The 25,706-nt window shown below is 39.9% G+C and overlaps 4 protein-coding genes across 7 annotated transcripts; 3 read left to right on the forward strand and 1 right to left on the reverse strand.

Annotated features, from left to right (window-relative positions):
* The first annotated feature begins 638 nt into the window (after window positions 1-638).
* On the forward strand, window positions 639-5,617 carry pgghg (protein-glucosylgalactosylhydroxylysine glucosidase). Its single transcript, XM_072435113.1, has 13 exons — window positions 639-951; window positions 1,100-1,310; window positions 1,647-2,082; window positions 2,782-2,901; window positions 3,650-3,781; window positions 3,909-4,020; window positions 4,104-4,176; window positions 4,253-4,389; window positions 4,468-4,601; window positions 4,694-4,789; window positions 4,857-4,954; window positions 5,038-5,264; window positions 5,338-5,617. Exons 1-13 carry the CDS (start codon window positions 699-701, stop codon window positions 5,406-5,408), a joined length of 2,100 nt encoding a protein of 699 aa, XP_072291214.1. The 5' UTR covers window positions 639-698; the 3' UTR covers window positions 5,409-5,617.
* Window positions 5,618-5,996: 379 nt separating this feature from the next.
* On the forward strand, window positions 5,997-13,829 carry incenp (inner centromere protein). Of its 2 annotated transcripts, XM_072435322.1 has the most exons (19): window positions 5,997-6,084; window positions 6,713-6,861; window positions 6,952-7,679; window positions 7,757-7,818; window positions 7,904-8,039; window positions 8,107-8,143; window positions 8,227-8,305; window positions 8,377-8,517; window positions 9,252-9,269; window positions 9,583-9,692; window positions 9,776-9,896; window positions 10,581-10,676; window positions 10,748-10,908; window positions 10,978-11,098; window positions 11,175-11,240; window positions 12,372-12,407; window positions 13,154-13,225; window positions 13,306-13,453; window positions 13,576-13,829. In XM_072435322.1, the coding sequence occupies exons 1-19, from the start codon at window positions 6,082-6,084 to the stop codon at window positions 13,749-13,751; spliced, it is 2,460 nt and encodes an 819-aa protein (XP_072291423.1). In that variant the 5' UTR covers window positions 5,997-6,081; the 3' UTR covers window positions 13,752-13,829. The 2 variants fall into 2 exon arrangements, with proteins under 2 accessions (XP_072291423.1, XP_072291425.1); XM_072435324.1 differs by lacking the exon at window positions 12,372-12,407.
* An 802-nt stretch (window positions 13,830-14,631) lies between these two features.
* best1 (bestrophin 1) lies at window positions 14,632-18,114 on the reverse strand. 2 transcript variants are annotated; one of them, XM_072435646.1, is made up of 9 exons: window positions 17,953-18,114; window positions 17,786-17,880; window positions 17,423-17,656; window positions 16,834-16,988; window positions 16,681-16,758; window positions 16,280-16,432; window positions 16,115-16,195; window positions 15,889-16,040; window positions 14,632-15,825 (listed from the first exon to the last, which is right to left on the reverse strand). In XM_072435646.1, the coding sequence occupies exons 1-9, from the start codon at window positions 18,102-18,104 to the stop codon at window positions 14,793-14,795; spliced, it is 2,133 nt and encodes a 710-aa protein (XP_072291747.1). In that variant the 5' UTR covers window positions 18,105-18,114; the 3' UTR covers window positions 14,632-14,792. The 2 variants fall into 2 exon arrangements, with proteins under 2 accessions (XP_072291747.1, XP_072291746.1); XM_072435645.1 differs by lacking the exon at window positions 16,681-16,758 and having other exon boundaries at window positions 17,953-18,105.
* Window positions 18,115-19,453: 1,339 nt separating this feature from the next.
* On the forward strand, window positions 19,454-25,576 carry rab3il1 (RAB3A interacting protein (rabin3)-like 1). Of its 2 annotated transcripts, XM_072435096.1 has the most exons (11): window positions 19,454-19,677; window positions 21,116-21,290; window positions 21,398-21,493; window positions 21,853-21,930; window positions 22,008-22,241; window positions 23,018-23,146; window positions 23,215-23,327; window positions 23,567-23,590; window positions 23,789-23,888; window positions 23,985-24,051; window positions 24,873-25,576. In XM_072435096.1, exons 1-11 carry the CDS (start codon window positions 19,475-19,477, stop codon window positions 24,956-24,958), a joined length of 1,305 nt encoding a protein of 434 aa, XP_072291197.1. In that variant the 5' UTR covers window positions 19,454-19,474; the 3' UTR covers window positions 24,959-25,576. The 2 variants fall into 2 exon arrangements, with proteins under 2 accessions (XP_072291197.1, XP_072291198.1); XM_072435097.1 differs by lacking the exon at window positions 23,567-23,590 and having other exon boundaries at window positions 24,873-25,575.
* The last annotated feature ends 130 nt before the right edge of the window (window positions 25,577-25,706 follow it).

Below are 25,706 nucleotides of genomic sequence, written 5' to 3' on the forward strand. Positions count from 1 at the left end.
TTAAATATGGCATGGAGCACCTGGAGGGTTTCACTTGCACTTTTAAATCGGGACACCACTAATAGGCTAATGATTGTAATTGCATTGTTAGTGTTAATATTATTGCCTTTATTAAGATTTGTTGCTCATTTAGGTACTTACACGGGTAGAACTCCATGCCACATCTTACAAAAACCCGAGCACGTCAGTCCAGGTTTTGTGCAGCTCCGCCCGCCTCCTGACTTTTCTCTCTGTTAGATTAGTTTTATCCGCTGTTTGTTGCCGTGGGAAACAGCTTTTACCGCAGCATATTGCAGGCTATTCAAAGATGTCAGATGATCTCAAAGACTTTTTTGGATTTAACAATTTGAACTTTGAGAGCTTTTGTATTCCTCTTTGATGCACCTCCCTCTTCACGCAACAGTAAAACAACATTGGTTATACCGTAGATTTGTTGAAGTACTTGTGACGTTTGGTAACATAATTAGCTACTATTTGCATTCATTTTAGGACTGTGCAAGACAATAAGCTGTTGAATAAGCCATTTGAACTGTGGGTTCACTGAGGTGTTGATGTGGAATAGCTTGGCCCTTGCAGCAGTTCAGTTGTGACACTTGTGTGCAAAAGTGTGAAGTGTGAAGTTAGCAGTTAATTGTAGGAGTTGTCCTTTTAAGAGGCTGCAGTACTTTTAAGTTTATAGTTTGAAACAAGTCTTGGACATGGCAAGTGAGTCTTCAGAGCCAGATCCATACATTTTCTGCACTGATACTTTACCCAATGATGCCCGCTACCTTCCCCCTTTGGCCAATGGACTCCTGGGCTGGAAAGTGTACAATAATGTCATGCATATGGGGGGCATTTACAACGGTGAGGGTGGTCGTTGTCACAGGGCAGACCTACCCTGTCCTCTGGCTGTCAGGATGGACACAGTGGAACCTGGGAGTCACTCCTTCTGCCTGAACACAAACACAGGTAATGTAGTCTGTAGCTTTGTAGAATACATATTTAGTACTACTGGGAATGGGTGAGATTTTTAAAGAATGAGCCTATGTCTGATTTTATTTATTATTTGTATTTTACATTTTTATTGTGCTGCCATCTTGATCTCTATCTGTTCCAGGTGTTTTTACCCACAGTCTGAGCACAGCCCGAGTGACTGCCTCACAGTTCTTGTACTCACACCGGTACTACAGTAATATGATGGTGATGGAGATCGTGCTGGTGCGGCAGGGCGCAGAAGAAGAGCCAATCACAGTTGATCTGCTCTCCAACTTTAAGCCATTGAGCAAAGACATTGTTTTTGAGACTGGACCAGATTATAAAAATGCCAGGTACGTATAAACTTTAGGGGTGAGGATGAGTCAAATACAGGGAACAAATTTCCCTACAGGGACAATAAAGTGTACCAAAACTTAACCTTTATGGCCACCTTCCTAATATAAATGCCACAAGATGTTTTCTTTGATCTTAAATTTGTCTTTTACATTAGCCTCTTCTTTCTGGCATGACCATGTATGACCATATCACTGGTTGTTATGGAACAATCTTTTGACAGATGCTGCCCTCTGCAGACAATTTAGCACTTGTAAAACCTTTTTCAACACCCTATTGTCACAAAATGTTGTGTGCAAAATGCTCACTCCTGATGTATTATTTCTTCCTCGTAGGCACATCTATGGACACACAACTGCAGCTGAGTATCCCGGGGGTTCCTGTCCCACTGTCCACCTTATTTGGACAGATATACCTGTAACTTTGACCCTCAACGCGGGACAAAGCCAGGCTCGCTGGGGCTTCATCCTGGTTGCGGCTGATAGTTTGCAAAGTGCTGAATCCAACTATGATAAGGGCCTCTCTCTAATGTCAGGTGGAAGTTTGCGCTCCTCTCACGAACAGGCCTGGAAGGAACTGTGGTTACAAAGCAAGATAGACGTTGTCGGGTCTGAGATTCTGAGTAAAGCCCTCATTGGCTGTTTGTTCTACCTCCTCAGTGCCTTTCCATCTATTCATGACACAAACGGCTCTTTTGGTGGAGTCAGTCCTGGTGGTCTGTCCAACGGGGGCGATGGGCAGGACTACTGGGGCCATGTTTTCTGGGATCAGGTAAGAATTCTCACCGAGGAGAGGATACAGCTTTTCTCTCTTGTCTTTGGTTCCCTCTTCCGGAGGTGGGACACATCCGAGGAATTGAGGAGGCAAGTGAACAGAAACGGAGCGCCTTCTTTGTGGATATAGCCCCCTTTTGTCATTTTAGTGAACGACAAAAATGAAGCGTGTTTTTTGCTCTCTATATGTGTCGTTTTATCATACAAAGATAAAGCAAGAAAAAGCTGCTGGCTTTTAGGCGAATAATTTTTGAAAATACCATCTATGAGCCTTAGGTAGGATATAACATATAATCTGAACAATGACCATTTTCTTATAGCGCTCACGTCTATGACACCTCTCCTAATACATTCATTCATGTATATATTTTATTAATTTATTCAGAAAATGTGTGATCTTAGGCTTTTTTCCATCTGTTGTCCCTGGACAGGCCGATGGTGTCATTAAAAGCCACACATAACATAAAACACTACGACACTATCACGAGTATTACAGTACCATCACATTAGGGTCACAAACAGCAGCAGACTAAACACAGGACAGGAACAACTCACCATCATAGACTCTGGATTGGCGAGGCAGAGAAAGGCCCACGTATCAATATGTAATTCACTATTCATGTTTTTTTTAATGGTAGAGTGAGTATTTAGCCTTCACTGAGAGATAACTGCTACTGACACTGTCTTCTTGAAACAGGACATTTGGATGTATCCTGGTATTGCCCTCTTCTACCCCAAACTCGCCAGATCTGTGCTTGAATACCGAGTGGGGACAATAGATGGTGCAAGAGACAATGCACAAAGGCAAGGCTACAAGGTATGACCGGCCAACTGACTAAAACTATAGCCTCAAGATCATATGTTAAGGAGATTATTAGGTAAATTGATTATCATGATAATTAAGGTCCAAATATAATTGTAAGACCCAAAAAATAAGAATTGTGGCAATTTTAGAAGCAAAATTAAGTATTTTTACTTTTATATACAGCCCAAAATTGACCTAAATTCAATTTTATCTGACTGTTTTTGTCACATTTAACTTTATTTTGTTTATCAAAAAGTTCAATTTTGTAAAGCTGGTCTCGAATTTGAACAAGTAACATGTCAGACCACGAGCAAAAACTAAAGATTTTCCTTTTGTTTGGTCCCAGTCTGAATAATTGTGAATACCGTTAAATTGTGAATTAACTCTAAAATGTACTACCATGAGATCCCTATTGAGGAGTAAACTACTCTCATGTAACATAGTGATAATTGCCTGTATTATGCAGGAATGTTTACGTATTACAGCAAGCTGGTTTGGCCAATAACCTTGAGAGTTTACAATAACCCTTAGAGTTTACAATATTTCACTATTTCTTCTTTAGTACTACACAAAATCCAGGAAGCTTACAAATGTTTTTGTCTCAAATTTTGTAACATTTTAACTGTCAGTATTAAGCAGTATGTGGTGCTACTTTGCTTGTGACGGCGCAAATGTATCCTTATGCTTTTCACATATTAAACTTCAAAAACACTTGGAGACACACACATGTAATCCTTATTAACAGTCAAATCTTGTTCAGGGTCTTAAGTTTCCTTGGGAGAGTGCTGTGTCTGGCAGAGAGGTCTGTCCTGAAGACATTTATGGACAGCAGGAGATTCATATCAATGGAGACGTCTCCCTGGCTTTTCAGCATTATCTCTATTTGACTGAGGTACAATAGATTTAACATATTCATGAGTCAAATTTAAGTTCTAATTTGTCATCACTCTGAAACCCATGAACGTCAGTTATTTCTTCCTACTCTGTGACGATGTTTTTAACACAACCCTTTATCCCAGGATATATCCATGTTCACAGAGGGTCAGGGCAGCCAGGTCGTTTGGGGTGTGGCCGATTATTGGGTCTCTAGAGTTACATGGAGCCCAGAGGATCACAAGTATCACATTTTAGGTAGAATGTTTCTGTGGCTGAAGCAGTTTTGTACAATACATATTATTATTGTATTTACATTATTGTATTGTCATTTTTTCCAGGTGTTATGCCACCGGATGAGTATTACTACAATGTCAACAACTCGGTGTACACTAATGTAGTGGCCAAATTAAGGTGATGTTTTAAACAAAACATGCAGTACAGTATGTAGTTGTGTATATCACTAATAGCACTTTTTTTCATTGGCCAGTCTGGAATTTGCGATTGAACTAGCAAACCATCTGGATAAACCTGCACCAAAGGAATGGAAAGAAGTGTCGGAAAACTTAAAAATACCTTTTGATGAAGAATTTAACTACCACCCTGAGTATGATGGTTATGTCAGAGGTATTTTCTTTGACATTATAAATGGCAAAGAAAATAAATGGATCTATGAACAGTGATAGTACTTGTGCTTTTTAACAGGCTCTCCAGTTAAGCAGGCAGACGCAGTTATGTTAGGTTATCCTCTTGGATTCCCTATGTTGACTGAGGTCAGAAGAAATGACCTTCTGGCATATGAACCTGTTACTGACCCAAACGGTCCAGCCATGACATGGGTAAGTATATTATAATTCATGTATTTATTATCCTCCACACACAGGGCAGATCTTTACATCTTTGTACATATATGGTCATTTATATCTTGCAGGGTATGTTTGCTATTGGCTGGCTGGAACTTGGAGAGGCAGAAAGAGCCCAACATTTGCTTGAGAAGTGCTTCAAAAACATCCAGGATCCATTCCAGGTCAATTTAGGTGTATGATTAATGCATCCTTCAAAATCCCAATATATCTTGTATTCTCTCTCCATAGGTATGGAGTGAATCATCGGATGGCTCTGGTGCAGTCAACTTTCTCACCGGGATGGGAGGCTTTCTTCAAGCTGTGCTGTTTGGTTATACAGGTTTCAGGTTTGTTTTAAGATCTTGGACTGTGCACACTGAATAAGAATGATTTCGTACTGTAGACTACAAGTAAACCATGTTTTATTTAGAGTTCAAAGGACGTGTCTTTGCTTCAATCCACTTCTGCCAAATGAGATTTCTGAGCTGTGCATCCGTGGAGTAAACTACCTTGGAAATCAGCTTGATTGGATGCTGAGGAAAGAAGAAATTACCATAATTTTAAAAGGAAGCCAGTGTTCTGAAAATAAAGCTATTAAAAGCCATATTCTGCAAGTTGTCCTGAAGGCTTCAGGATCTAAAATCCCTCTAACACCAGGTGAAACACTTATTTTTAAAATATTATTTTGTTTATTGTCTTATACAAATAACTTTTAATCTTTTTTTTTTAGGTCAACCTGTGACATTTCCAAGAGAGTCAGGCTACATTTGTAAACTAGACACATTTTGTTGGCCTTTCTGAAAACTGTTGGCTTGAATCACTTAGATATCCAAATAGCTAATGCTATTTTGGGGGAATTTAGGAGTGATTTACTTCTACTCTATAATAATAAAAGACTTGTGTCAATATGTGTGGTTACCTGTGTATACTTAAGTTAAAATTGTGTGTACACCTTTCTACTTTGTTAAGTTCTGAAATCACGGTCACATTAAAACATTTACACTACCAAAGTGTTGATTTAATTTTTTTCAAAACAAGTCCAGCCAAGATCCAAGTGTGGTGGAAATGGGCGGCTCGGTGAATATCCTGCCAGCGAGTGGTTGGTTGTTTTAAACTTGCGTAGCTTTCACGCCCAGATCCCAAACCTTCTCTGGGTGTGTTTGATTCATCTACTTTCATGTTCCGTCTTCGTCGTGTCAACAAAAAGAACCACCATGCCCCGCCCCCCCCCAGAATATGTAAATTATAAATCGAACGCATAACGTCGACGTCAGTGTACCGCCGCTCTCGATTGGCTATGTGAGTTTTAAATGCGTCAAACGGTTTCCGCGGGCACTGGGCTGCGTTGTGTCGTGCTGCGGTGCGGGTCTTGTTTAGTGTTTACACATGATCTGAAAGGACTTTTTTTTATGTCAGAATGCGAAATAAGCGTTCATAATTTACAGAGGAACGTTTATTTGGACATCGAACAACCATGGTAATTATTTTTATATTGTCTTACAGAATATTATGTTGTCATGCTAGGGTTAGCTCTAAGCTAGTTTCAACGCGATCGCTTCGTTGAGTTGTTACATAAACATTGCAATGTTTGGGACAAAAGGAGCAACTCTCGCTGACGACATGCAGATCATCATTATCGCTATAATATCATTGTATTGAGCAAATATTGTATTTTTATGATTCAGTTGGGATAAAGGCTATTTGTTTCCCGGAAAACGCAATGCTTTGGAAACAAAAAGCCTGAATAAGACCCTTTGAGAGCACTGGATCTTGCCTTATACCGAGGTCTAGATGTGCAAGTATGGAGAAGGAGTCTAAAATCGCAGTCTAATTTCCCCAATGTCCTATCATGAGTATTTTAAGCTTAGAACTGTTTCTGTCTTTCTAGGAAGTGATGCGCAGAACGTGCATCAGTCACTATTTCACTTAGATTTGTTATTTGATCGCATATACCGTAATTGATTGGTTATACGTGTTAATTTGATTTACTACAACATCAATGCACTTATAGTAGCATCAAACTGCTATCATGTCATGTGTGATGTCTGTAATTGTATAACTAAGATTATATGGACTGCTGATTTTCTTTTTGTGTCTGTTAACAGGCTGTGCCCAGCAACTCCGTGTTGTCCCCTGTTCGGTCTCTTATGCTAATGTTTGAGGGTAAAACCCAAGCTTTTATTAGTGAAATTGACAATGTGCATATGGTATGGCTTGAAGAGATTCAGCAAGAAGCCAATCGCATGTTCACAAGGTTTGCTTTTTTACTACAGTGGTTTGTGACTTATACCTTTGTTCTTGTTTTCAATGTTTGTCATTTTTTTTTTTTTTTTTTTTTTTTTAGAGATTTTAATGCAGAGCCAGAGCTCATGCCAAAAACGCCCTCACAAAAGAAGAATACACGCAGGAAACGTGTATCTTTAGGACGCCAGGAAGACAGTCAGGCCCGGAGAAGGTTTTCAAAAGGTCGACGCATCAATCTCCGTGGATCCTCATCAAGTGCTTTGAACTGTATTACTGAGGTGGAAACTGTGTCTCAGGCATCTACCTCCAAGACTGAAAATACTAGGCCAAAACGAGCTGCTCGCAAAAAGCAAACTAAGGCTGATGAAGAGGAAGTAAGCCCGACTTGTCACAGCAGCACTAAATCTGAAGAGGCGATCAGTGTGAATACTGGAGTGATTGAAATCTTGGATGAAGATGAATGTGAGGAACAGAAGGGTGCAGATGTTAAAGAAGAGAAACCAGCCAGCGACACAGAGTCTCCCAAAAATATTCCTTCTCCCAAGATAGTGGTTTCCATTTCTCCTGCTGATCGCCTGTCCGCTGAGTTGGCTGTGAAGGCAAACGCATCTCCTGGACACACAGTTGCACAAATGGATGTGACCGAGCAGACAGTAAGCAACACATCTCGCCGAAGTTCAGTGCGGCATTCGCTTAAACTGCGTCACTCTGTGGCTGGTTTGAAACACAGTATGACCCAGGAGTCCATCAGACGTGCTTCACGGAGATCCATGCTCAAAAGAAAAGTGTCCCAAATGGGCAACTCTAAATGCGACAGCAACGTTGGTGGTAAGTTTACTTTCTATAGGTCTGCATTGGTGTGAAAGTTTAGTATGAATGGGATTTCAATATTTTGTAATTTGTAGATGACTCCTGCATGGATTCAGTTGATGAAGAGGCTGAGGCGGAAGAAACGGCTGAAAAAACGGTTTGTATTTTCATACACATTCTTGGTTGGTTTTATTTGAAATGCTTTTTCCACTAATGCTTTGGCTCCTCATTCAAATGTATAGGCTTGTAAGAATGAGACTGTACTCCCTCCACTTGTGCTTTTAAAGCGTGTTACTCGCTCTGTTGCCGCCCATTCTCCTAAACTGGCACCTCAACCATTATTTGCGGTTAAAATGAACACTCCGGACAAGCGTCCAGGTATGCGACCATATTTATTGCCAAAAAAAGTAGTGTGCATAATTTGTGCTCCTTAAACTGTTTTCAGTAACTATGGAGAAGCAAACCTCACAGTCAAGTAATCGGTGAGATAATAGTCTGATCAATGCTTGAAATTTGAATCACATCTTAAACATTTATAGTGTAAATAACCTTGTTTATTTTCTAGCTCAAGTACTAAAAGGAAGGCTCCTGATGTGGAAGAAAGTCCAACAAAGAGAGCCTCCCCTCCCAAGAAGAGCCAAAGTGTATGAAGAGCATGTAATCTTTGTACAGCTGTGTGGTGAACGTGGTGTAATATTGTAACTTTCTTTTGTAGGCAATCAGACCAAATATGAAATCTTTCCTCCACACTGTTCAGAAGAATCAGATGTTAATGATGACACCAACCTCTCATGGCCGGTCATCTGTTCTCAAGTCCTTTATTAAACATACCACCCCGCTAAGGATGGATCAAAGGGTAATTTTAACCTTTATGTGCAAAGCCACATGTTTTCTTGTATTTAGTTTTTGGTGGGCTTTTAGGAAGTATCAAAAGTGGATCGGTAATCCTATTGATTATTAATCTGATGGCTATACTAGAAAAAAGACAAAATGTGACCTTTCTGGAATAGTTGTATATCCTTGCTTATTAGATCACAAGGTAACTAATGAAGGGACTATTATTTATTGTCACATTGTATCATCATTCTGGTATCAACCACAAAATTACATGTGTACAACTTAATCAAGATAAGATAATCCTTTTATTGTCCACACATGGGGAAATTTCATTGTTGCAACGCAGGTAGATACAGATTACAGATATAAATTAAGTCGATCATAAGAAATTAGAAAAGCCACAGGGTAAAGGAGAATGCATGAGAGTGACTGGACAGTTTAATCTACCTTTTCACTTATGAAGATGCCGCTTACTAGAACATCAAATATGAAGTTTAAAAAAAAATATTATTATTGCGAGATTGTAGAATTTATTATAAACCTTTGCCACCACAGTGCTACAACTTTTTTTTTTTTCTTCAAGTAATCAATGCTCAGAGGACAGCTTTAGTTAATAGTGAATTTAAGTTGACTACAGCCCTTGTTGCGCCTGTTGAAAAGACTTTGTATATGAATAATTTATTACATAAACTGCTAATTAGTGATGGTGCTAATAAATATGCACATGCCTCTTTTCTTTGTCTCCTCTCTTAGACGAGCTGTAGTATAGTGGTAAGTGATGGTTCTTCCAGTCTGTAGGGTAATAAATGTCCTAACATGTCCTCTAAAATCACCCCACAATATGAATCACTATTGAGCTGGTCTGCATCTAACATCCTAATCTTGTGGATTTGATTCCATGAGTCACACTGGATTATTCTGTGTAATCTTATAAATGTTGTGGGCTTTGTTTTCTCTACACTTGGTCATGGGTGCCCCATTTAAGACAAAACAAATGCTTCATCCAACATTTTCCAGTCATTTATTTTAACTCATTTCCACAAGCAGTTAAGATTATTGTAATGTGTTTGTTATTTTGTTGCAGACGAAGGAACGCTTCAAACTGGAAGCCCTTAAAAAGAAACAGGAGCAAGAAATTGAAAGAATGAAAAAAATGGAGGAGGAGAAAAAGAAAAAACAGGAAGAATTGAAAAAGTATGTATTGACTGATCATAGTTCAAGGATAGATTTTAAAATGCTTGTGGAAAGTATAATTAAATCATACTTTATCATTTCAGGAAGAGGGATGAACGACTGAAGCGAGTGTTTGAATTCAAAGTCAAAGAAGAACAGAGGGAGGAGGAGAAGAAAAAGAAGATCGAGCAAAAGATGGCTCACATTGATGAGAAAAATGACAAGGTATGTTCAATAATTGTCAACCTTTTTTAATATCCAAGATGGCGACGAGTACAGGCGCAATAGCCCTGAGCTCTGAACTGCCAACAGTATAATAAAGTAAAAGTAGTGATCCGAGAAAGTACTCGGGCATAAAGTATTTGGGCAAACTACTAAACCTGCAAAGCGGCACCAAATTTAAATCAAATTCATGTGTTCATTTTATTTAAAATGAACACATTTCGTTAGGTTTATTTATTTGTCCCTTACAAATAAATATTAAACCAAACTAAGTAAGAGTAACTGTCTGGACGTAACATCAACATCTTAAAGATCTGATAATTTGACACAAATTAAAAACTAAATCCTATCTGAGAGGGCGATATACGAAACAGATGTTTAAATCCTTTAATACTGTCAATACAAAGCTTTTGTCACTTGGTACATGAGTAGTGTCACTTCAAACATAAAAGTATGGTATCCTTAAACCTTCTCAGATGTACAGTTTATTTAAAAAGTGACTTGAGTAACAGAGTACTATCCACCTCTGGATAAGTGTCTTACATTAGTGTATATGTTTACTTTCTGCATGTCTACACAGTTGCACTAACATCAAAGCCACCGATTGATGCTCTAATTTAATTGTGTTGCTTGTATCAATGAAACATTCTTGAACTGCTACAATAAATAACATTTTGGGATTGGCAGCGTGTGGCGGAGGAAAAGAAGAAAAAGATGACCATAAAACGCCAAGAGGAGTTGGACCTTAAAAAGAAACAGGAGGAAGAAGCTAGAAAGAAGAAGGTAAACCCCCCTCCCTCCCCCACCTACAAAACTATTTCACCTTTAACACTGTCTATATGTCTATGTTGTAGGAAGAGGAGAAGCGGCAGCAAGAACTGTTGGCTAATAAGAAAGCTGAGGAGGAGAGGGCTCAGAAAATGGCAGAAGCCCGCAGAGCTCTCGAGCTCAAACGAGAGCAAGAGCGGGAGAGAGAGCTTGAGAAGGAACGAGAGAAACAGGCTGCTGCTGAGAGGTCTGTTGGACGGTTTAGATTTGTACTTTGATCTGAAACATGGTAGTTGACTGACAATTCTGTCTTCAGGGAAAGACTTGAGCGAGAGAAGGCTCTAGCACTGCAACGTGAGCTGGAGCGAGCAGTGAGGGAGAAGGAGAGGAGAGAACTAGAGGAAAAGAGGAAGGCACTTGAGGAAAAACGCAAACTGGTGAAAACATTAAATCTTCTAGGTTGGTTGTCTTTGTTGTAGTTGTACTAAGACTTGCATATTTTCCCCACTGCAGGAACAGCAGCTGCGCTTGGCAGCTGAAGAGAAAGCTGCTAAAGAAAGGCAAGCCGCTGAAAAGCAGGTTAGTAAGCCGGATCGTCTACATCAGTGGTTTTCAACCTGGGGGCAAATTGTTGCTTTTAGAAAATAAAATCAAGAAATAATGGCAGAAGTAAGGGCTACTTTGTCATTTTGCTGAAAGCTTGTTTTGTGTGTTTGGGGGTCGCAACTGGATAAATGTTGAACCAGTGGTCTATGCTACTCCTCAATATAAGTTAAACTCAATCAATCTTTTTTTTCTTTTCTTTTTTAAATACATGTATACCTGTCTCGCATGTGTCCCCGTTGTAACATGAGATATTTACAGAGAAGGATGGTACACAGTAGTGGTGCTCAAGTTACTTTAATATGCACACCACTGTATCACATGTTCCACGTGTATCTTTGCATTTACACGTGTCAAAATTCAGTTCCTCATTAGGCTTGTTTCTCAGTGAATGGGTTGGATTGTAATAAAACACTCAGCATTTCGAAACTTAAAGGTTGAGTGGACGATTTTTTTGGTCTTATTTCCTCGTGGCGTGGACTGCCGATTAGTCCTGCCACGTATCAATCATAAAACGCACCTACCGCTCACCTGCAGCCGCGTGAAGCTCGTCCCACATTTCCGCGTGTCCAAGCGCATTGATCTATCATAATATAGTTCCCTCAGTGTACGGGGCAAAATGAAGACGGAGAAAGACTCAGGAGACTCGATCTGACTCAGAAGAAGACGGAAATCTACGGGAGACGAGCGATGCGATGCGCTCCGTCGCGCTAATAAACAAACGCACGTGTGTGTTGTATCAGTCCGCACGGGGGAGTGGCATGCACACTTCCGCCTGCGTTCTCAAATCGCCGAAAAATCGTCCATTGGGCCTTTAACATACAGAGAAAATGTGACTCTCTGTCCTTGATATCTGTCTGTCTCCACGTCTGGCTCTGCTCCTGCGCTTGTACTTGGCGAGTGAGCAAGAGGGGGAGGACTTCCTTCTAGGGCGCCCCTAGAGGCCGTAAACATATAAAAATTAGTCTCATTGCACAGGCCGCAGAGTTCAAAGCGTGTGGTGGGGAAAGTATCAGCTTAATGTAATGTTTCTTTATGCACATGCACAATGAACATTATTTTTCTTGGTCTTTACTTAAACGCACCATCTCCTTCTGTTTGGTTCAGGCTGCAGCTACTCTTAATGTCACCGTGGATATTGTGGTGGGATGTGGCCTTGTTTTGTGATTTCAGTGTTTTAATGGCAACACTTAGCTTAACTTTCTTTTTGTTGCCTGGCAATCCATCCAAGTCTGTCCATCCAACTCTGTCCATGTATTTAAGACTGAATCAGTCTGACGCTGCATCATAAGCTCTGATATCTAGCTCATTTAGGCTGAAGTCACAGCGGTCCATCCAATTGTCAAACCAGGCCCAACGCTTAGTTCCTGCTATCAGACGAGATCTGAGAATAAGGGGAACAAGGAGCCTTGGCTAAACTTGACTAAATGCATAAACGAAGTTGGCTGGCCAACGTCTGCAGATGTAGGTACCATGATCACTCTTATTGGCAAAGAAGTTCAAGCTCTCAATCAAACTGTAGATGTATTGCGTGCATTCTTTTTAAACCTGGTGTCACAAGGAAACATTTTAAAGTCTCGCGCTGCTGTAAAGTTCTGGCACTAACACTTGGTGATGATGCATAAAATATTCTCGTCAAAAGAATTAAAAGAACACTCAGGAAAAGATGGCTTTCGACCTTCAGGGCACCCCCCCTAAATTCTGTTTGTGTATATCCAATTTGACAAGTCATCAAAAATTCCCTCCTGCTAATTAATACCCACGAGTTTAATTCATTTGATGCTTTAATTCTGATGGTGTTCCTTCAAATATTTTCATGCCCTATTTAACTTTTTTATGCATTTCTGTTGGCAATAAAATGGCTAGCATGTTTTCTCTTTCTCTTTCAGCGTCCTGTTCTGAGCACACCAGTCGGCAAAGGTGCAGGAGGGAATGGGCTCAATGTGACTGTGGATATTGAGGTTTGTGAATGTGATGCCATGCCTTCCTTTTTAAACGAGCATTTCTGTTTCTGAAGTTTTGTATTGATTTCTCATCACAGAGATCCCCACAGTCGTACTCCATTACTCCAAAGGGTGGGAAAAGGAATCCTTCCAAAAACCCTGAGGATTATGGCATGGACCAAAACAGTGATGATTCTACAGATGATGAATCGGCGCCAAGAAAACCTATTCCCTCCTGGGCTGAAGGTAGTATTTTTATTCATCCAACGCATAATTATTATTTTGTGCATTGCAAGACATGTCTATAACTTGAATCGTTATATTGAATTATTTACACTTTTTAATGTGTGTACATATTTTTTTTTAAGGACATAATCTTCAGATGCTTACTAAGAAGCAATATTTCACCCCTCCAAATTATGATGTCTTCTTTGGTAAAATTGAACCTCCAAACCTTGAAAACATTTTTTACAAGAGCAAGCCTCGCTATTTCAAACGCACCAGCTCTGCAGTGTGGCACTCACCTCCCACTGGGGGCAAATAGTGGCTGTAAACTGATACAGACTTCTACTGCTGTATAAAGTTTGTTTTATGTTCAATAAAGTCTTGTTTGTTATCTGTAGTTGTAATGATAGTTTGAAATATTGTAACCTATGTATGACATTATCATGACTTTGAGGATAAAAGGTTTGCTGCTTTTTTGTGACTGTCAAAGGAACTTTCCTGAATCAAATGGGTTGATGAGACGTATGGGAGAATGTGAGTATGGTTAAATGGTGTGATTTTTGACTTTGGGTTCTAGATTTGACTTACGAAACTGCACTAAACGATGAGCAAAAGTGGTTGAATAAATGCAATTTTCTTTTGACTCCTTGAGTGAGATTTACTCATACCCAATTACACAACAAATACAAATGTATCTACATTTTACACGGTTTCGATTTTAGAAAAAAATCTTTTAAAAAGACTTCTTTAGGACTACAATTCAGTAAAGATGGTTTTGTTTTTTGTCATCTGAAGTACTGATTATACAGTTACCTAAACTTGACTAATGCCAGCATAATGCTCATGCTTTTGATGACTGTTTACTTTACCCTGTGGGTTCATTGGTCATCCTAATGAAAATATGCAAAGGCATTTGAAAGGACCATACACCTCTAAAATTGTAATAAACAGTTTAGTCTAAACATTCATAATCATTTTGTGCTCCAAGTGTTACAGCAGAAGTTCTCCAACAGTCCCCAGTGGTTGTGTAGAGATTGCCTGAATCAAACCCAGATGAAGGAACCAAATTACAATGTAATCTGCAAGTTTATTGAAAATAGAAACAGTTGTCAGATTATACATTTACATAATTTATACAAATATTTGTATCAAATATAGTCTTACAGTTTCCTTCTGCCATGGCACACTGGTGAATCACAGTTTTATTCCTGTAAGGTGCTTTCTGACAAGTTAATCAGGAAGTGATTAACTTGGTTTAATGCTTTCCATTTCTGCCTTCATTCCAGCAGTCTCTGAAATCCTGGTCATGATATTTTGAAAGGTACATATGGGGCAAGAAAAGTCTGTTCATCTATGCTTCTCATTCCTGCTCCTTTGCCCCAGCCTTGTTCACCCCATTGTCCACTAGAACACCCAAGAGGTCCCCCTCAGCCAATGAAATCCCTGAATCATTTGGTGAGTTTTGTTGGTTTCCTTCTTGCTGTACACTGGAAACTGTGTTCACAATATTGCTTAAGCCATCATTAGCGCCCCCATTGCTTGCCCTCGTGTTGCTGCTAAAGCTGTTATTAAAATTACTGTGATTTGTGCCGTTGCAAAGACTTCCTGCTGTGCCGCCGCTGTTGCTGGTGACTGTATTGATGCTGGTGGTGCTACTACTTTGATTAGTTAGATTTGTGGTGCGTGAAGGAGGTGTGAACGAGAACACCCTTTCACTACCAGTGGTGCGGGCGCTGGAAGGAGCAGTCTGGGTGTCTGTAGGTGCCGCAGTGTCCAAGGTGAGTCTCGGGGGTGGCCTGCGGGACAATAAACCGTGTCTAATTTTGGATATAGGACTGAGTTCTGGGGCAGGATCAGGGAAAGAGAAGGCTGGACCACTTTGTACTTCACCGTCCCCGCCAAGCCAGGGAAAAGCTGAAGATGGGTGTTGTAAGGCGTGGTTTGGGGTGTCCGGAGGTACTTGCTGTGAGCCCATTGCTGGAGGTGCCAGAGAGCTGCAACTACGATCCCATTCGTTTTGAGCCCTTCTGGCAGGTCTAGGGCGGGGAACAGCCGGGGGCACGCAGTGGATGGGTGTTTGAGGACAGCTGTAAAAACCAGTTCTGTCAAATGGGGACAAAGTAGAGAGAGCAAAGTCAGACTCTGGGTTCAGAAGGTGGCGGCTTTGGCCTGGGGTAGAAGGGGCCTCTGGGTGCAAATACAGGGGGAATCGGTGTAGAGGCGCTCCAGGACGTCTGCGCAGAAGAGAAACTCGAGAAGAGCGAGGGAAATTGGGAGATTGGACTCCAAGCAGGCGACCCAGTCCTCCCAACAGGGGGGTGGAGTAGTTGGCCTCTTCATTTTCCTTAATCTGCTCCAGGTTGGACTGAAACTCCATCTCCTCCTTTGGAACGCTGACGGAAGAAAAAAGGAGTCAAACAACAGTTCTTGTGGAAGCCAAATAAGTAAACCTTCACCTGATATCCAAAGCTGAGCCCATGAAAGAGGGTTTACGGTGTTCTACGCTGGCAGCAGTGTACGGAGGCTGTGGCTCTGACTCGTTCCAGTACATGTCTTTCTCAACAAGTGGCAGACTGTCATACATTTCATCTACTGATAATAAGGACACCTGGAGACATAGAAATCAGTCATACAGTACGCCAAACTGGATGAAACGGAAAATAAACGGCACAAGAGACTGACCTGCAGATTCCGATCTACCACCCAATTGGTTTCAAAGTCATCATCATCCTCACCAAAAGGATTTATAAGCTGCTCAGCCACCTGTGATACCATATACAATTAAACATAATACAAATCTATCAGTCGACAAGAGCTTATTTTACTAAAACATCATTTGTTTTGCACCTTGAGCCAACCGACATAGAAGAAAAACTGCAAAAGAGTGAAGATGGGCAGATAAAAGTCAATGTCGTGTCCAGGATAACCTTGAGCTGGGTCCAAAAATTGACGCCCAATGAGACAAGCCAGGAAGAAACTGTAGACTGCGACTGTTGCTACCTACAAACAAAAGACAAACTAAAACACAACTTAATCAAAATTGATATTCATTAAAATTTCCCTGGCTTAAATTATTTGTTACACAAGTTCAGGCTTCTGGGTTGTTTAATTTTACTGCTTTGTTTTTTGGCATATGATGCAAGCTTTGATTATTTAATTTAATTTCAACATGTGTTTCCAATTTTATATGAAATTGTTCTATTAGATACTTATCATTTGGAATATGATGAAGTCACAACATGTAAGACCTGAGTATAGACAAGAGGCAGGCTGATCCAGTCGTAACCATACAGCTTCATGCACTTTCCTCGCAAGCTGTTCAACTCCTGAAAATGGGAAAATGTCAGCAAATGCCATTGTCAAGTGTTATTTCCAAACACAATCCTCGACTGTAAACATACTGTGAGAATAGCTGTTAGTGCCACGTCATTGTTGATTCGTCCTTCAGTTCGCGCTCTCAAAGCCAGATTAACAAACCACATACAGGGAACCCAGAACTTGTTATGAGGCGATGGCAGGCCGTCCAAATGCTTCAGCTCCTCTGACGTCATCAAACCTTGAAAGATTGAGATTTTAGAGTTGGAATTTAAAGAAAAAGGTTTAATTCAATAATAGAAACTGATAAAAAAAAAAGTCCAGTTATCCTTTTACTGTCTAAACCAGGGGTGTCCAAACTTTTTTCACAGAGGGTCGCATTTTGTAACTTATACGGAGCAGAGGGCCACAAACAACCCAAAAATGCCGATTTTTTTGCATTTGACATAGTTTTTATAGCTCCACACCTTTAATAAGACTTGAAACATTAACATTATGTTGGTATAACATCGAAATGCTTCAATCTCTCCAATTTGACTGTAAAAACAACTACTTTTTGTTGTTTGGACCAACTTAGCAGGAAGCCGGAGGGCCAACAAATATTGGTCTGAGGGCCGCATTTGGCCCCCGGGCCTTAGTTTGGACATGCCTGGTTTAAAACAAAAAGGCTTCTACCTGCTTGGACGAGGTGCTCCAAGGTAGGAAACCTCTTGTACACGGCAGTGCTGACGGAGCGGTAGGTGAGCACCCCGGACAGGTTGGCATATCGCATCAGAGTCCGACGGGTCAGCTTCGACACCTCGTCTGCCCCGCGCACATGGGCCCCCACTAATGCTGCCAACCTGTCCGGCCACGGGATGTTCTCATATTGACCCCACCAACGGGACACCACCAATGTCACATAAAAACCTGAGTGAAGAAGTGCGGTGTATCTCTGTCCTTAATGTTACTTCCAAACTGATACAGAGATAATTTAGTGCATAGACTATACACAGTGATTGATAAATATAAAGCATGAATATAAAGTTTACCACTCACCCAGCACAAAGGACACAGGGATAAGCTCTGCATAGCGGTCGCAGTATATTGACAGCTTCTCAAACTGCCTCTTTTGGTCTTTATTGAGTAAATTTCTGGAGAAAAATAGTCAAATGTTTCAGTGTTTCCCTCTCTTCTTTTGTTCTCTTTCTCTCATAGAGCTGCACCTGTAAACCACACTGAAGAAGTAGTAGAGGATGGTGAAGATGATGAGCTCTCTGTACAGCAGTTTGTAGATGCTGCCCTTCCAGCGCAGGAGCAGGTGGAAGAACGTCCCCAGACCTGCATCGGCCACTCGACGGGAGTATGTCACTGTCATTTCAGCTCAACTGGGTCCTGACGGCATGAAAAGTAAACCATGTGATGTGTGCAATAATATAGTGAGCCAAAGCAATTGTTGCACATATACGTGTAATTTAGCTTCGGTTTTCATTTTAAATAGTTTTAATCTGTGCTGATCATAAAAAGGTATCCATAATTACATTTAGAAAAACACAAGTAGAAACATATTGTGCAATAAATGTGTCTATTTAGTAAGAATAAAACAATAAATAGTACTTAATAGAGTCTAAATTAAGTATTTTGTGCAAACTATATAACACATAAAATGAATAAATACATATTTAGTATAAGCTGTATCAAAATTACATAATTTAATTGCATATTTTAGCAACAAATATAAAATAAAGTTGCATAGAGAGCCAAAGCAATTAGCAGTTGCACATATACGTGTAATTTAGCTTCGATTTTCATTTTAAATAGTTTTAATCTGTGCTGATCATAAAAAGGTATCATAATACATTTAGAAAAACAAAAGTAGAAACATTGTGCAATAAATGTGTCTATTTAGTAAGAATAAACCAATAAATAGTACTAAATTAAGTATTTTGTGTAACTATATAACACATAAAATGAATAAATACATATTTAGTATAAGCTGTATCAAAATTACATAATTTAATTGCATATTTTAGCAACAAATACAAAATAAAGTTGCATAGAGAGTCAAAGCATCTCATATCAGTGTACTCACATTAGAGGTGTGTGAAGTGGTCCGGAGGAAATGTACAAAGGAAATCTGGAGTAAAAAAGCTGAGCAACAGGACTTCTACACCTCCGGTCACTTGATGTAGTAATCTGTTCATGCAACAAAGCTGCATTGTAGGAGCTGGGTCTAATCTGATGTGAGGACAGCGCTGACACAAATAGATTTATAGGTTTTGGACACAATGCATTTAAACGTTGTAATTGAAATATAATGATTGATCTGGTTGATTTGTTGCATTACTTTACTATTGACTCATCTTTGTGACCAGAATCCTGTCCAAAAAGTCATGCCAATTGGAGATGAAACTGTGGCTGGCTCTCCCTGGTGGCAAATATGTGCAGCAGCAGTGCCAGAAATGTGTTTAGTGATTAACCCTTCCTGTGTAACTAAGAGACCAGCTGCAGCGGGCGAAGTGCAGGCTCTGCTCAACCTGCAAAACTCATTCTCACAATTATAACTGTTCTCCAGTGCTTTTATGGCTCTATGACGCAAACAGCTACAATGGCTGAGTATTCAGTTGGTTATCTTCTGGAAGTGATGCTTGGTTCAACGTAATGCGTCTGTAAGTAAGTATAAGAGCTTCATTTTAAACCAATTGTTGATTTATGTATTTTATTTGTATTATTTGCAGTGGCAGAGACATGGATGCCTTTGAGGGGATTCACAGTGTCCAGATTTCCTCCTCACCTCCATCCTCAGTCTCCTCGGGTCCCAGTTATGAAGTATTGAGAGTTGGAAGGTCAGGAATAGCTATTTATTCTTCTGCAGTCTTCTTTGGGGCACATGGAGCTACAGCAAGACACTCACCAAGCAGGAGGGCTGAGGAAAGCTGTGCTGTGGGACAGTAAGTGCAACGAGTGTGAAATGGAAAATATACTGTGGGTGAACAAGAAGGGGACACGGCCACACACAAAGGATAAGGACATTTTTAAAACCCTTTCCAACCCTGAGTTTGAATCTTTTGAATAATCTCAACTAAGTACAGAGCAGTTGGCAGGTAGGTGTAAACATGTTTTATGAGCACTGCTTTTTCATTTGCCAGGATTACAGGGAACACCATTAAAACATTAGAAGCTCATAAAAGGAGATTTTACTAAATAAGTCCCCTTTTAATTTCTCTGACCAGAAAAGTGTACTTTTGAAACCTTTATATTTGCTGTCAAGGCAGGAGTTTTTTTTATTTATTTTTTGTATCTTGTGGTTCAGGCTACAGTGAACATTGTCCAGTCTCGTCTCTTCAGTGCTGGATTACTTATCAATTTGTTGGAAAATATTCCCCTTGGGTGTAATTTTTGCTGGTACATTTGAATGTAGGCTATATGTCAGTTCATGCAGTCATAGTGAAGTCTACTCTTGGTGTAAAAAGCGTGACTTTCTTGATCCAGCTCATGAGGAGACGCTCTTCAGGAGGTCTGAGCTGGGAGTGGACGTGGGTCATGTGATCCGCGAGAGAGAGAAAGAGGCCGGGCTCCGGGAGAAGTTCTCTGTTCTGGGAATATGCGAGTTTTGCCCGTCAAACAAACAATGCCATGATAAAAAGTCGCGTTACTGTAAATCTCGCGGTGTCGGCTCTGTGTTTGTGGCACTGACGCTCCTGCTGCTGTGCCGTGTGACGCCCGCGGCCACATTCCTTTGCTGGTCGTGATTCGAGTTTCACTCAACGTCAAATCAGATTGGATAACAAGTAAACAACGGCATAACTAACTCGGAAGGACAGTGGCGAGGAGAAGCTGACAGAGCCGAGCCGAGGTGGAGCTGCTGCTGGACACGCACTGACCGAGGGTAAGGGCGCGTCACCGGGGAAACTCACGCGGACAGAGAGCGATTTATGGGCTTAGGCCTCATCTACACTGCCGCTGTGTCATGTATTTAATATGATTTAATATGTGCAATGATTCATACATGTGTGTACAATGTAAGTGAGGAAAAGTTATAACTTGTATTGTTTTTTCTTTGGAGAGCCGGGGTCTTAAACTGGGGTCCCTCTGGGGCCACTTCCTTTAACAGGATACAATGTGTCATAAAAACACTAGGTCACTGGGACTAGGACACTTGAATCAGTTGCTGATTTTCAAATATGGATAGCAAGATTAGGACTAATAAGGATGGGCCTTTACAAAATGAGGGGAAATCATGTCAATTATTTATTTCTCTTAACTAATGAAGACACTACTGCACATTGCACCCACTACTCTTGCATTCATAAGAGTACAAATGTCATACTTTTTATTCAGTAATGCCGCTGACGCTGAATTGTGCCACACACATTTTGCTTGTTGCAGACTTGTCAATCTGGATCCCGAGCCTGAGACCCACCTGGAGGGAGGAGGCAGGGGCCATGGGGCCTCCACCACGGACCTGTCCCGTCTCCGCAGCCCCTCATTGGAAATCAGAGAGAAAGAAATCAGAGAAAAGGGCTCAGAGATCCTCAGGGAACAGCTGGATGCGGCGAAGAGGGTGTTGTAACTTTATGCTCACAATAACACGTTGCAGCCTGTTTAAATTGTTGACAGTGCAAAATAGACTTCCTTCACTAAATGTGCCCTTTGTGCTTTTTGTTTAAGGAACTGAAACTCAAGGACAAGGAGTGTGAGCGTTTGTCTCACGTCAGGGATCAGCTGGAGCAGGAGCTGGAGGAGCTAACAGCCAGTCTGTTTGAGGCAAGCACTTTTTACCCCTGGACTACGACCAGAGCTGTTTTAGCCTGAGGATGCTTCACTGACATTGAAGTGTTGAGATAAGCCACATGATTTACTCACTCACTCACTCACTCACTCACTCACTCACTCACTCATCATAGAACTAGTTTTGTTTTGTTCATCATTGTGAGTTTACATTTACAGCTTGTGGTGCGACACAGCATCAGATTTTGACAGAAAGGTTTACTGTATCAAGCCTTTATTTGATTTATGATAAGCAAATGCCGTCAGAGCTGCAGTGTTTTTTTTTTATGCACTCAATTGCACATACTCTGTCATCTATACGTCTCGATGCTAACACGTTTCATTCTCTCCAAAAGGAAGCACATAAAATGGTCCGAGATGCCAACGTGAAACAAGCAGCGGCAGAGAAGCAGTTAAAAGAGGCACAGGGGAAAGTATGTTGACTTTTATGGTCCGAGTCAAAGTGATTCCTTTTGTAGTGGTGAGGTCTTTTGATGTTTGTGTCTCTTAGATTGATGTTCTCCAGGCAGAAGTCACTGCGCTGAAGGCTCTGGTGTTGACTTCCACCCCGGCTTCACCGAATCGTCAGCTCCATCCGCAGCTGCAGTCGTCCGGGACCAGAGGAGCGTATAAACATATTGGCCACAGTCGAAACAAAAGCACAAGCGCTGCCCTTCCACAAATAAATGGGAAAACAGATACACCGTCCGTTTCTCTTCGATCCACAGCTGAAGAGGACAGAGAGGTACGCTCTACATTTTAAGTGGTATTTATATGTTCTTAACACTTTTATGCCTATTCTTTCTTGGCACATACTTACTACTGTATTCAGGCTTTGTCCTCTTGTCTTTGTTCAGTCTGTTGCTGCTTTCCTTTCTCTCATTTTCTACCTGGTTCCTTGATACAAAGTGCAGGGGAAATATATGACAGGTAACTTGAACCAATATACCTTTGATTGTGTTGCCTTATTGTTATTATTGTTATTATTATTATTATTATTATTAGAGTGTTTATTTTACCATTATTATTAGTATTGTCTTGTCTTACGCTAGCTGTTTTTATTTTATTTTATCTTTATTTTTCCCCTCCATTCCTTTCAAGAAATGAAAGGTTTTATCTATAGGAGTTTTTGTTTATAAGAGTTCTTCTATTAAGGGTGTTTTTTAAACTTCCTATAAGTTATCTGTCCTTTTCCTCTGTATCTAACTGCGTTGCAACAATGAAATTTCCCCATGTGTGGACGATAAAGGAACATCTTATCATATCTTATTATTACTACTAGTATTATTACTATTATTTTTGCTTTTACTTCCTTGTGACTAACTGTGCAAACTATCTTGTAATTTTGTTAATCATTTCTCACATTGAAATTCTCTTGTTGTGTTTGGGGAAATGTTGATGCAATTTGTTTTTGTGTTGTACCTTAAAACTTATATTCAGGCAATCTGAAATACTAGCTTAATAATATGCAACGGTGCAAAACTATCAGTTACATTGTGCATGATATTTCTTCTTTTACAGATGGACTCAATTTTATTCGCAGAGTTTTTGATGTGGAAAGAACATCTAAGTTTGGAGCGGTCTTCGGCATTTCTGAGTCGGATTTACAAGGAAGACGTGGGCCCCTGTCTCTCCTTCACAAGATCTGAGGTCTACTTTTTCAAAACCTCATCTTTATTAACTTGCGTATGCTGATTGTTATTCTGTTTTGTATGCAGTTGTCTCAGATGGTGCAAAGTGCAGTGGAAAACAACTCTTTAACTATTGAACCTGTTGCCATGTCAGCGTTACCGATGGTTAAGGCTTCTGCGCCGGAGTGCGGAGGCCCTAAGTGAGTTATGTGCTATAGTGTCTGGCTCATAAAGCAGCTGGTCTAGAGCTGTTCTTTTTAAACAATAGCCAAGTCATTTCTGGAAATTCACTGCTCACATGATTTGGTTGTGATGACTCTTTAGGTTGACAGGTTGTCTTTATGGCTTTTTTCAACTGTATTGTATTTTCAACATCCAAAATGGAATTAAACAGTGGGCATATTTCTAATTATCACTATTTGATTCAAATCTCTTTCAGTGGCTTTAGGGCAGCAATAGAGACGTAAGTGCTTTTGGGAGTTTTTAGCTTCCTCTGTTGATCGATAGCCTGTCCCTGATGCATTTGAACTAACCCGCCTGTATATCCCGTGCTGCATGTCTTTTATTTGTTGTCCTACATATTCTTTGATGTTGTCCTGCATATACCGCATGTCTTAACCCATACACGGCTCATTGTTACTCAGTGTTTCTTTGCTTATAGGAAATGTGCGTTAAGTGGCTTGCCCCAAATGTGCAGGCATCGCATCAAACTCAGCGACAAAGAAAACTACTATTATATCTCTCCTTCAAGTCGAGCAAGGGTGACTATTATCTCTAACCTTCAGACGAACAGCCCGGTACTATCTGCTGTAGTAATCTTAATTGTTTACGTAACCTTGTCCCAATTGATTTTTCAGATTACGGCCGTTTGTAACTTTTTCACTTACATCCGCTATATCCAGCAGGGCCTGGTTAGACACAATGGTAAGTCACAGAACAGGGAACATAGTTTACTATTATCTTCACTTAGCTTGAATTTAACAGTTTTTAGTCTCGGGTTGTTGTCCATTTTGTTTTTTCTATCTGTTTTTCCACTTTTAACACTGGAAAATACAGGAAGGCCTTCTGTGGGACCATTTATTCAGTCATTGTATTTTATCTTTATTGTCTTAGCTATGGAACAAGTGACCGCACATGTCCTTAATAAAGAGGAAATTATAAATAAATAACATTAAAGTACTTCATCATGTAACATTTGGTTTTGAAATCCCTGTTACAAGGCTCCACCCTGTATAAAACAGCTCTAATTGCCTATATTTTTGGTTGATTTCAGTTTAAATTAAATTTTGGCACAATTCCCATTAAACAGCTTTAAAGATCCATGGTTGAGATGAATATTTTTTACTTATCCAATTATCCATTTACATTTACTTTCAGAGCAGCAAAGCAACAAGTTATTTTCAAGAACATTTGTTTTCAAGAACCATACAGTACTGGGAAGTAACAAAATTCATATTCAGAATACTGTATTCTGGTAGTTTCTGTTTATGGTATTCAGAATACTGTTGCTTTTCTCAGATGAAAGAATAGGTTGCGATGATAAATAAAAGATGTAAGAACCACAACAATAATCAGAATACAGGACCCGGAATAGGTTACAAATACAGTATTCTGTAACTGTAAATACATTTTCAAAGTATTCTTCCCAACAATCATGGATTGCACTTTAAGTTATCAAATAACATCAGGACAAATAAAGCAGTTTGTAATAAGATTTGCTCATGTTTTCTGTTTGTTTTTTACAGCGGAGCAAATGTTTTGGGAGGTGATGCGACTTCGGAAAGAGATGACTGTGGCAAAATTAGGTTTCTATGTGACGGACCAGGGATAATGTACCTGTACCAAAAGACCTATACATGAGGTCATCCTGAGCCCAACTATGGTAACGAGTCCTGAATCTGTGGCCAAAAAATCCTAATGGGAACTGTATACCATTATTGGATATATTTGGAGTCAAGTTGTAAAAACTAGAATGGTTAAATTTTGTGTTGAAAGAAGCCATGGATTCGAGACAATCACGTTGTCTTGCAAATGACGACAGTTTGCTTTAGGACTGCTCTTTTGTTAACTAACTTCCCTGAATGCGCTTTGCATAAAAACAAGTGATGCAACGGCTGCCTCAAAAGGAAAACCTTTTTATTTTGGTCTAGACCTCATTGTGACACCATTATGTTTTCATAAGAATATCATGGATTAATTATAAAAGCTAAATTATCAATTAATTTAAATATAGTAAAAAATAATGTAATTATTATTAAAAGCCATGACAATGCAAGAATGCAGTACCGTACATAGCCATACATGAAAGATTATTATTTGTACCTTATAGTATAAATGTATCATATTAATGTCATATATATTAAAAAAAAATAATTTGAAGGTAAATATTGAATATATCATGTCAAGTGCAATAGCCATTTTTTGCCTGGATTAGACTTGTGTACTGATTATATGCAGTTTTATTGTAGTTCACACACTCCATTAAAACAGGCTGTGTTACCAGACCTTTGCACTGTCTGTTTTATTGATGCTTTATGATCATAACTCTGTGATGGACACTGCCACTGACAGAAAACTTA

The sequence above is a fragment of the Eucyclogobius newberryi genome, unplaced genomic scaffold (genome assembly GCF_026437365.1).
Source record: "Eucyclogobius newberryi isolate DKJ021-1_F unplaced genomic scaffold, fEucNew1.0.hap1 SCAF_7, whole genome shotgun sequence".
Lineage (NCBI taxonomy): Eukaryota > Metazoa > Chordata > Actinopteri > Gobiiformes > Gobiidae > Eucyclogobius > Eucyclogobius newberryi.